Raw genomic sequence first — 11,485 nt, 5'->3', positions numbered from 1 at the left:
ACATATATGTGTATCATTAACTTTTCTTCTACTAATAACACATCAAGTTTTACTTTGTTATAGTTTGCATCTATTCCAATCCCACTTTCACAATATTTTCATTGAGATTAAACCACTCAAATTAATCAAATCCAATCATAATGTCAATTATAACGGAAAGCGATTGAGATGATTTTCAATTCAATCGTTCCTAAACATTTTTGTCTAATTTAATAAAATACACTTATTTCTTCGGGATATAAAATACTTTGAATTGAAAGTAAATACAGAATAAATTTTATGAATTCCGTATATAGCATTAAAAATAATGTTGCAATGTTTATAATTACAACCCAACCCAACATGCAATTATCCAACCGTATGTGCCACTCCGTCTTAGACGGCAACACTTGGCAAATGGCGATGACGAGCAAGCAAAGTATCAAATACTGCTATTAAAATGTTGCAAATGCTGCAAAAGGGCAAAGGAATGACATCTTTATTGCTCAGCAGCTACCAACTGCTCCAATCCAAATTTGCCCACCATATTCTTACCGCACCTTCTACTACTGCTATTCTCAAGCCCAGTTCTCTTCCTTTCCTCCGCCACAACCGCTCTTATCAAATCCGAGGAATGACGTCAGTTCAGGGAGTCCAGGACCCGGAAACTGTATCGTATTTAAGGCAGAGTGAAGCTGCTGAGATTGATGAGATTCTTATGGGCCCTCTTGGATTCAGCGTCGATCAGCTTATGGTTACTGTTTTTTTTTTAAATTTCTTTGAGTTTCAATTATGAGTTTTCTTGTTACATACTAGCGTGCAGATTATTTTGTCTCAATTGTTGCAGCCCCATTTGAGATTTTTTTTTTTTGGCGTGTTGAAAATTTACAGGAGTTGGCTGGTTTGAGTGTTGCTACTGCTATAGCTGAGGTACGTGACGTTTTTGGTCCTCTTTTTGGGTATTATTATTGAATTTTCCATTCTTTATGGGTTGAAGAAGTAGTATTTTTACTACAATTGAGGTTATTCAAGAAATCCGAGCCGATATTCGGCCTCTACTTTTTGTTACTTGTTCAGTCTTCTTTACTGACGTTAGTGGAATGCTAATAACGAGAGTTGGAGTGCGAATATGCTAAACCTTTAAAGATGGATGATTATTTTCTGATCTTTGGACATGCCTTTGGTTCCCTTCTACTTAATTTGTGTTTTTCGTCTAGGATTTTTGGGTAGGAATCTTTATTAGTTTTGGGAAATTTTGCTTACATTTTACTTCCTTAATTTTCTTGATTTGAACAGAGAGCAATAAACCTTTGTCCTAAGCTACAGCCATAAAGACTGTAATTTGGTGGATCTCATCGTATTACAATACCACACCAATAGCAAAACATGATTTCAACAATCAATCCGAGGAGGGAAACTCTCTTCACCGAGTTCTTAACTCATTGAGTGGACCTTTTTAGTCTTTAAAGTTGGACTACTGGTATAAGGCTGCTGAATTACATTTGGTTCAGACTGCAGTTTTTCTTCCTTAATTTGTGAAAGAAGAAAGTGTCAGACATTTTGTTGATGTTAGGATACTGCTGGCAGCACCTGATTGCACATGCATCAATCAAATACTGACTAAGACCTTTGGTTAGAAAAAGGGATGTTGCTCTATAATGAACTTGGAAGATATAGTACGGAAAAACTCGAATTTTCCAGTCTTGAACTTCTGTCATAAGTTAAATTCTATTCTTTTAGATCTTAGGAGAGTTCACCAATTGACTTGAAATTGGCAAGTACAGTTGGGGTGAGATCAAATTAAAAGAAATAGAACTTACCGTTTGAAGTCAATCAAGCTGTCATGGATTGGAGACTGTCAGGAATGTACTCAGAAAGGGTGATGCTTTTGTGATATCATTTCTGTAGTCATTGAGGAGAGAAATGAGATAGTAAGAAATCACAGAAAACGTCTAAAGAATAAGCTTGCTAGGCTCATAAATGTTACTTGAATTCGTCTGTTTTACTTTTTAAATCAGTGTGTTTACTTTTCCTTGTATCTTTCTAGAGTAATCTATACACCACATCTTTGGCTGATGATCAACTGTGGATGTAAAAGGCCATTGGATATTTCATTCATACAGTACTGAGGTTCTGTTTTTGGCAGGTTTATAAATCAAGTGAACGCAGTCGTGTTCTTGCTATTTGTGGTCCTGGCAACAATGGTGGCGATGGTCTTGTAGCTGCTCGACATTTATACCACTTTGGGTATAAGCCATACATTTGTTACCCCAAGCGAACTGCCAAGCCTCTTTATAATGGTCTGGTGACCCAGGTATAGGGAGAAATTTTAGCTTTTGCCATAATCCATTTTACTTAATTTATCAGCAGTGCTTATACACTGGATTATCACTTGTAGCTTGAGTCACTGTCAGTACCTTTCCTGTCAGTGGAAGATCTTCCTATGGATTTGTCAGACAGCTTTGACATTCTAGTTGATGCAATGTTTGGATTCTCCTTCCACGGTATCCTTCCCTTCTCATATTATAGAGTTGAGCTTGTTTATGTTTATCTTCTCTTTTTTGGGTATTGGAGTGCTATTAATTAATATACTACTGCAACAGTAGAAAATGCATAAGCATCTAGATATGGCTAAGCGCGAGTGGAGTGAAAGTTGCAAGTATTAAGAGATTATATGAATAAACCAATCCCATCAATGACTTAATAGTTTAAGATTGAGCAATACTACCACTCTACGGCACAAAAAGGAAACATTATACCATATCTGGCCCCATTTATCAAATTTGTGTCTGTGTATGTCAAGATTGAACAATACTACCACTGTATGGCACAAAAAGGAAACACTATACTGCATCTGGCCCCGTTTATCAAATTTGTGTGTGTGTATGGGTGCAGGGGTGGGTGTGTGGGTGTGTGTGTCAGAGAGAGAGAGAGAGAGCATCTAGTATATCATTCTTTTTATTGGGTTGTTAGACGTTTGTTGTCAGTTGATTGTTGTTACAACCAAGTGGCTTAGGTTTCTTCATACTGTTCTTCCCTTTTGTATCCTCTTTTCCTTTTTTTCATTTTCATTTTATATTCATGATAACGTACATTACCAAGGAGTGTCAATGTAGTAATAAATCACCTCTACCGCTATCGCCTTCTTTTTTTTGGTGCTTTTCCATTTGTTGTGTAGTAATAATGTAGTTTTTTGCTCATTTATTCATCTTTTCCTGAGTATGGGCGCACAGGAATCAATGCCACAAACTTTTCAATGGTTGGCTATAGTGTCAGCCTTCAAAAGTTATTATACTTTTTCTCCTCTTTTGTAATTGTGCAAGCAGATAATGTCCTCTATGTTTTTTCCCATTCTCAAATACCATAACCTAATCATTGCATTTTATGTGCAATCACTAGTAAAAATTAGTTATCTACACTCAAAGTAATCAGAGTAGATGAATAACCATATGAAAAAAAAGGCCAACAAGAGTTTCATGTCACTTAACTGAACAATTTATTGATTATGCTGGAAACAACATAATTGGATAAAAGGCTGCCCATATTTACTTGCAGACTTGGGAAATAGCTCCAATTTAGCTGTCGCATCTAGAATTCCTAATACATGGTCTAAGATGCTCTTTCCTGTTTCGTAGAATTGCTAAAAGTTTGTTGGGGTATTGAAGGCAAGCTTCTTTTATCTAGGTTGAGGGTAATTATTAGTTCCAAGCATTTATCTGGGTGCTTTTATTTTTCTTAACTTGTCCTGGTTTTTCTAGGTAGGTAATGGTCATATAATCATCTACAAGTTGAGATTCACTGTACAAAATGATGTATTCGTCAAAAACCTTGTGCTACTATAGCTTCTTCGGAAAACTGGTGCTCTCTATTTGATACAATTATAATCTCTGGGATACTTGTTTGCATACTGTTCCTATATGGAGTTTTTTCTTGGCTATCTTCACCTGTATCTTCCCTGAAGTTGCAGCTGAAATTAATGTGTAATTTTTTGTTATCTGATTAGTCATTCCAGAATTTAACTCCAAAATTTAATATAAGTTGATTTGAAAGCCCACATCCCTTCAATAAAGGCAGCAGTATAAAATATACATGGTTTCCCATTGAAAATAAGATATGGATCAGCATGAATTCATGATAAGTGCAGTAAATTTTCATTGAAGTTGAAATGGACGTGTTAATAGCTTGTCTATTTGGCTCTTTGACTTAAATTATTGGTCTAGAACCTTGAGTCAGTTTATCAAATCAATTCCATTGTTCTGTTTTGTTTATTCATTTTTTGTTTTTATGTTGTAACAAGTCCACCAACTCTGGAGATGTGTTGGTGTTTGACAACTTATATAAACACAGGACAAAAAAGATAACTCTGAATTTGGAAATAGACTGGACTATGATTGTCCGAACAATGCCGAAAAGAAAGAATGTCCAAACAAGTCTAGGTATTTTGTTTGTAGCTGAAGCTGGTCACTCCTTGGAGATTTACCTACTCATTGTTAACTATGTATAAATGGTTTAGTATGTCTGCAAAATTCAAGTGCTCAGCTAGAAATTCTTTGTCATGACTTTGGAAATGGCTATTTAGCGAACTGTACTTGTTTTGGTGCTCCTAATATTGTGGAGTCTTAAAAAATATGAAGTTTTGTTTGGTAACATTCCTTAATTGATTAACACCATTCGTTTTTCCATGTACATTGATCAATTGCGCTGAACCTGCTCAGGTACACCTAGACCACCCTTCGATGATCTGATTAGGAGACTTTTGAACTTGACAAGTCCTGACATGAATGCTTCAAGACTACCTGCAATTGTCTCTGTAGATATTCCATCCGGATGGCATGTGGAAGAAGGAGATTTAAGTGGTGATGGCATTAAACCCGATATGCTGGTATTTCTGTTTATGCATGGAGCACTTTTTCTAAATTCTTGCCTTTCGTCATTCTTACAAAGTCTGGAGATGATGTGATCATCGGCCCCATTACTCTATCTAAATTACGTGAGTTCTCTGTGTAGGTTTCTTTAACTGCTCCAAAATTATGTGCCAAAAAGTTTACTGGTCAACACCACTTTTTAGGCGGCAGATTCATTCCACCAGCTATCATTGACAAATTCAGGCTTCAGCTTCCAGCATATCCTGGCACATCTATGTGTGTACGAATAGGAAAGCCTCCAAGAGTTGACATATCAGCTTTGAGAGAGAACTATGTTTCTCCTGAGCTTCTTGAGGGGCAAGTTGACTCTGATCCTTTTGATCAGGTACCAGTTTCTGTCAATCTGGAATTGGCTGTTAATTCAATGGATTACTTGTGTAGATCATTACCTAAACCCCTGGCGTAATAAATGGAATATGAAAAAGTGATTGGATTGAATAAATCTCTCTGCACATTCTAATTAAATTGATGTTCATCTGCAGTTCCAAAAGTGGTTTGATGATGCTTTGGCAGCAGGCTTGAAGGAACCAAATGCCATGTGCCTGTCAACAACTGGGAGTGATAGAAAACCGTGGGTATTCTATTTATTGGTTGTTTTCTTCATTTTTTGTTTGATGACAGTCTAAACAAATAATTTCCCTTATTTTTTGGTAGAAATTCATTGTGCTTCCTAATTCCCAGTCGTTGATTACAGGAGATTTTAACACATTAAATGAACATTTTCGTGGAATTTACAAGTAATAAACCTCAACTAATAATTTTGTATGGATAAGGTCCTTTGTTGTTTTAGTTGCAATTTGATTTTGATGCATTTGAAATTCTAGATTTTTGAAGTTAATTTGTTCAAGAAAGCCAATGTTGTTTATGTATCCTTTTGGTTCCTGAAGCCTTTGGAGTTAATTGAGTAGTGGGTGGCATTTTTTTTAAGAAATGCTATTGACTGCAAAAGCTAATTGTTAAAATTCATGAATAGTTTCTATTGTCTTTCCATTGATTCATCTGCTGTGATACTATCCTCTTCTAGTTTTACTGGATCTGTGGCAGTAAGATTTTTATTTGTAGGATCCATTTTATGTCTCTGCAAAACTAAATAGCAAGACTAGCCACTTCGGTTTGATTAAAATGCTAAAATATAAGTTTAACGGCTGATTACACTAGTTACTGTAATATATAGAATATATGAATTGGCTATAATTCACCCATTTGACTTGTTGCAGTTCATCACGGTTTGTTCTACTGAAGGGTTTCAACAAAGATGGCTTTGTGTGGTTGGTTCAGAACCCTTAACTGCTTTATTGGCAATATCTGAAAGATAGTTTGTTTTGCTGCAGACATTCTGTCCTAAAATTATATTCTAAATGTTATGCCATGAGCAGGTATACCAATTATGGAAGTCGAAAGGCTCATCAAATATCTGAAAATCCTCATGCTGCTCTCCTTTTTTACTGGGATGCTTTGAATCGCCAGGTAAAACGTTGTCATCTGTTTTTAGTGCAATTAAGTATTCTTTAACAGCATATAATTAGGTTCTCTTACATTTATTTGACAGAATACATAAAGGAAAATTTGGATAATGCTAGTGGAGAGCTGAGATGTAATGCTTATTTCTTGAATCTGTAGACTTAAAAACTTTAGCCATGTTGTTATTGAGTGGTAGTCTAATTATGCACTTGGACTGAAATGACCATTGCTGCTATTTAGAATCTATTGTAGAACAAACTTCTAGATAAGGGCAATTTCAGAAGGGTCACATTTTCATTGGGAAACCCTCAACGGCACATTTGCATGAAGTGTTAATGTTGTTCTAGTCTAAAAATGGTTGTGAAATTTAGGCCTGTTTTAATTTACCTGCAATGATGTTGTCACCTGTTGACTACTGAATAGTGGTACTTATACCAATATATGTTAATGGCTTACCTGGATTGGAATACACATGTTATGGAAAATTTCTTCCTTCTAAGAGTGACTCTGTAAGATTACCGTGTTTCTTTGGAATCTCAAGTCCTTCGCCACTAATGGCAATCGAGCTTCGCGTGCTTACTTTGCCTGTTCTTTATCTGAAGCTTGTACGTGTGATCCAATTGGGCTGCCTTTTACACCATGTATCACTATTCACCATAAAATTGGTAAAAATTGTTAGACATCATGAGTGACAGTTATAAAGTTATAGATGGTAGTCAAATTCTTCAGTATCAAATCAGATCTGAATTGAGAAAATATGGTTAATTTTCTATTGCTTGCGCTACTACCATCTTTGTGGTTACATGCTAAATTACTCGCCTACAAATATCAGTTGATTTGTATGTTGTCCTTATTAGTATTTCTATAATGCAATGTATGTCTTCAGGGATGATGCACAGATGTGATTCATTCTACAACATTGTTTTATCCAGGTAAGAGTGGAAGGTTCTGTGGAGAAAGTATCTGAAGCGGAGTCTGAGCATTATTTTCATAGTCGTCCACGGGGAAGTCAGATTGGAGCAATTGCTAGTGATCAGGTTCCATATATTTTGTCTAAATGAGGCTGGTGATAGTAAATTTGAGTGCTTTCCTGTTAATAGCTAAAACAAGACCTCCCCCCTCCCCCCCCCCCCCCCCCCCCTCTCTTTTTTTTAGAGTTCTGTAATTCCTGGTCAGCAAGTGCTTCACCAAAAGTACAAGGATTTGGAGGCAAAGTACTCCGCGGGGTTAGTCGTTCAATCTTTTTCATTCAACCTTTTTCACCAGAGTGGCTACTTAGTTTCACTGTCGCCTTAAATTAATATCTGTTGGCAGTTTTTCATTTTTATTTTAGTTAAGAGCATGTATAACAATGGTGACACCTCAAGGATGCATCTATTTGTTTAAAGTTACATATACTTGTTTATTTGTATGTGGGCTAAACAATCTTTATGAAGAATTGATCTAAACCAGGATCTATATCTTATTCTCCTATTACTTATCTTTGCTGTTTTCATGAGTCAATCGTTGAATAGTTAATAGGTGTATCTGTACAAAAAGAAAAAAGGTGCTGTAAGTGCATCATATATATATTTTGGTCCTATGTTTTTTTCCTGTGCCAAGGTTGTGAGGATTCTCGTATAAAAACAATTTCTTTTTCTTTTTTCCCTTTTTTCCTGAGACTTATCTATTCTAACATTACATGCTAAACTCTTATGGGGTCTCTATTTCTCCTCTTGCAGGAGCTCAATCCCAAAGCCCAAGCACTGGGGAGGATACAGGCTCAAACCAGAAGTTTTTGAGTTTTGGCAAGGGCAGCAATCTCGCTTGCATGATAGGTATTTCCAATTCAGCCTTCTTTATCCCCTTTCTTTTTGAGGCAGCAATCTCGCTTGCATGACAGGTATTTGCTCAAGTGTGCGTTAAAGTTATTGGATCCTGTTTATTTTGCGAATTTATTTCAACCTCGTTTGTCTTGAAGCTCGACATCTGATTCCTTTTTAAGAGCTCCAAACACCAAAAACGCATGGCTTAGGAAAGAATCAACAAACCACATTCAATTCAATTTGCAACGTATTGTGTTTATTCATTTATCCACGTTTGTTGTTTTATACTTCATGGTCTTATTGGATTTGCGTTGAATGGGCTTTCGGGTATTGGTAAGTACTTTGGGCAAACCAACCCAACCCAAGTAAATTAATTAATCAGGTTAAACCCTGCCCAACATTTGTCCAGTTGATTGGTTGGGTAAACAGGTTCTTCTATAGTTTTGGGGCTTGAAATGGAAACTGTGATTTAATTGGTACAAGACATAGGCCCAGAGATTAAATATAATGAAGAAATTGAATGACCTAATACGACTTTCATATAAAAACTAAAGACCCGGGCCGTTGTATACTAGTATTGGTTATTACAAATTACTTTTTAAAAGTCCTTATCTGAATGATATGGGTTATTCAGTTGACACTCTGGATCCATTTCCAAATTCCAGAACCCAATTCGACCAACTATTTTTGGGTTAACCGGCCCAAGTGACCTGCCACTCATTTATCCTATCTATTTGAACCCGTTATACTTTGGTTTTTCAGGTTGACCTTAATAATTTGGAATTTACTTGATATGGTACTGCAAGTAAAGCAATAAATCAGACATTTAAAACCTACTCAGTATAATCAATTAGTGAATTTGTGTGACAACAGACTTATTTCGTGCTTCATATAATTGTCAAGACCTATAGAATGCAACATTAACTGTACAATTGTATTCAGAAGCAAAGCATTTATATCCTTCTCTAGTTGAGATTTTAGATAGTCAATTTTGTGAATGTTGTTTTACTGCATAAAATGCACTCGATGATGTTTATTACCTGTCAACTGAATGATGTTTGAAAATTTTGTTTAACTTAAGAGAGAATACAGCTGAATTATACGAACATGATCTGGTTAGATGGATTTGGGGCAGTGATAATGGGTGTGTATATTCAATTAATTTAGGTTTCTTTCCTGCTTATGCAATCACCTTTAGTCATATCAAGCCTGGGGTTAAATATTTTATTCCAACTCTACGACCCAATTTAGTTTCTGGATTTTCTCTTTTTAAAACTCATTAAAAATGAACTGTATTCAAGTATTTGGTGTTAATTTGGGTATTTCATGGTAAATATTGGTGCTAGAGATGTTATAGAGTAAATATATCTTTTTGACCTGCTATTCGTAAATGAGAAGTAATTATTGTTTTTATAGTTCTACACAGATTAGCCTTTTTCTCGAAGTTCTTTCTCAATTATGAATTAGAGTCCTAGAGGTTGTTGATATGTTTAGTTGGCTATTTGTCTTTTCTTGATCTTATTTTAGCCCTCAATGTTACGACAAATGCCCTCTGACTATTCCCATTCCAACCTTTGCTACTTTTTTCCCCTCTATTGCATCAATCCATACAATCTTTGAGTTATTAAGTGAATGCTATCTTTGCAAAACAACCTTATATAGCTCACTAAAATTTAGTTGGGGGATGTACCTAAAATGTCCCTACCCTTCTCTAAGTTATCTCCTCTGACAGTCACACCACAACACCACAAATACTGCCTCCCTCTACACAATGCCCCATGTGCCTCCCACCCCCTTCTCAATCCTGTCTGCAATGGGAAACCCCAATTGCCAATCAGCCAGACCCTCTCTTTTTTTTTTTTTTTGTCTGGTGCAGAAGTATTTATGTTGTATTTTTAAAAAAAAAATTTGTAGGTTTTTGGATTATCATTTGGATATGAAATTGACTTTATGTGTTTCTAGCTTTGGCTTGTGGCTGCTGAATCTTCATGCATTTGGTTCCTTTTGCACTACATGGTTGGTTAGCTTCTCTCTCTTTCCAACCCTACATTCTTCCTCCCTCCCTCCTACCCAACTTCTCTGTTTACCACCTATGCTATCCTTTTAGCCTCCTTCCCTTTGTTTTCTGCTTACCTTGCTGCCTTTTTTTTCCTGCAACATATTCCTTCCTGTTTTACATTTTCATCTGAAAGAATGTGAGTGTTTTGTTTATGTAAATTTTATAACATTAGATTAAGCATTTGTTTTTGTGTTTCTATGTGCAAATTATGAGTGTTGGTGAACAATTTTTCTCAAGGATTTGCATGTGCCATTTGTCTGTCTGTGTTTGTATTTGTTTCGGTTTTTGTGTAGTTCAATCTTAATCTTAGCAGAAACTTTTAAAAAATGCTAAAAATATTGCTAATATCCTGAGGTTATAGGTATTTAAGTTTGTTCCTGTTGATGTCAGTTTCTTTTAGGCAAGCTTATCTTCTATGTTGTCGACAGGTTGCGCTACACTCCAAAAGAGATTGATGGGAAGAGAGTATGGAAAATTGATCGATTAGCTCCCTGACTAGCATTCTCAGTATCTTCTCTATGAAACATCCTAGTGATTCAGCATGATACAAGAGAAAATTTGAGTAAATATCGCGCCTCATTTCAGCATGTTGAAAACTCCTGAGCAGAGAACTAAGAGGACTATATGGAGTATGAGATATATGTATAGTGACTTGATCTTCTGTAGAAGAGTACCAATGCCAATTACTAGAATAAGAGAGAGAGAGAGAGAGAGAGTAGATATAAAGCCCTGCAGAAAAGGAATTTTTCCTTAATCAACTGTGGGTTTTCTTACATTGTCCTTTTGCTTCTACTGAGAGCCATGTTTGTAAGGATTTTGCAAATAAAGCTAACCTTGTGTCACTGGCGTTCAATGTGTGTGTCATTTTTTTAACAGGTCTAGATGCACGACACAGCGGTGCAATTTAAATTTCTCATTTTGTAAATGTGACATGCATCCAAAATTATTAGTGCCCAAAAAAAAAAAAAAAAGGTACATTTACTATGTAGCAAATATTGATCCTTGGGATTGGCTTAGCAAATAGCTGCGAACGTTGAAGTGAAGCTAGCTATACTGCAAAAGAAGCCTTTTTTTTCTGTTCGTTTAGAACCATTCCCAAATCCCAGCTAGTTTTCTACACTGTCATATGCTTGTTAAAATGATGGAAGCTTCATCATCAAGTGTGTCGTTTTGGTGGAACAATGTCAAATTGTCATCAAGAGGATCCATGGCTACTGATGGTAATGGTCAGTCACCTCCAATTTGAGGTTTTAATT

General features: G+C 36.0%; 1 protein-coding gene across 3 annotated transcripts; it reads left to right on the top strand.

Moving 5' to 3' along the window:
* The first annotated feature begins 401 nt into the window (after positions 1 to 401).
* LOC113768565 (pyridoxine/pyridoxamine 5'-phosphate oxidase 1, chloroplastic-like) lies at positions 402 to 11,102 on the top strand. 3 transcript variants are annotated; one of them, XM_027312976.1, is made up of 14 exons: positions 402 to 733; positions 871 to 909; positions 2,126 to 2,293; positions 2,378 to 2,483; positions 4,695 to 4,861; positions 4,987 to 5,229; positions 5,387 to 5,475; positions 6,122 to 6,172; positions 6,281 to 6,371; positions 7,298 to 7,402; positions 7,521 to 7,591; positions 8,087 to 8,182; positions 10,658 to 10,750; positions 10,794 to 11,102. In XM_027312976.1, the coding sequence occupies exons 1-13, from the start codon at positions 440 to 442 to the stop codon at positions 10,722 to 10,724; spliced, it is 1,587 nt and encodes a 528-aa protein (XP_027168777.1). In that variant the 5' UTR covers positions 402 to 439; the 3' UTR covers positions 10,725 to 10,750; positions 10,794 to 11,102. The 3 variants fall into 3 exon arrangements, with proteins under 3 accessions (XP_027168777.1, XP_027168776.1, XP_027168775.1); XM_027312975.1 differs by having other exon boundaries at positions 10,658 to 10,753; positions 10,797 to 11,102; XM_027312974.1 differs by having other exon boundaries at positions 10,658 to 11,102.
* Positions 11,103 to 11,485: the final 383 nt, after the last annotated feature.

This window comes from Coffea eugenioides, chromosome 4 (assembly GCF_003713205.1).
Source record: "Coffea eugenioides isolate CCC68of chromosome 4, Ceug_1.0, whole genome shotgun sequence".
Classification (NCBI taxonomy): Eukaryota; Viridiplantae; Streptophyta; class Magnoliopsida; order Gentianales; family Rubiaceae; genus Coffea; species Coffea eugenioides.
Note: the sequence above shows the minus strand (reverse complement) of the source record. Positions and strands in the feature narration are given on the sequence as shown.

What these genes read in the sequence shown, in the direction of transcription:
- LOC113768565 (XM_027312976.1), top strand. Translation starts at nt 440, where the DNA reads ATGTTGCAAATGCTGCAAAAGGGCAAAGGAATGACATCTTTATTGCTC. An exon ending in GGGATGCTTTGAATCGCCAG is followed by an intron (nt 6,372 to 7,297) that starts GTAAAACGTTGT and finishes TGTTTTATCCAG; the next exon opens with GTAAGAGTGGAAGGTTCTGT. An exon ending in GAGCAATTGCTAGTGATCAG is followed by an intron (nt 7,403 to 7,520) that starts GTTCCATATATT and finishes TCTTTTTTTTAG; the next exon opens with AGTTCTGTAATTCCTGGTCA.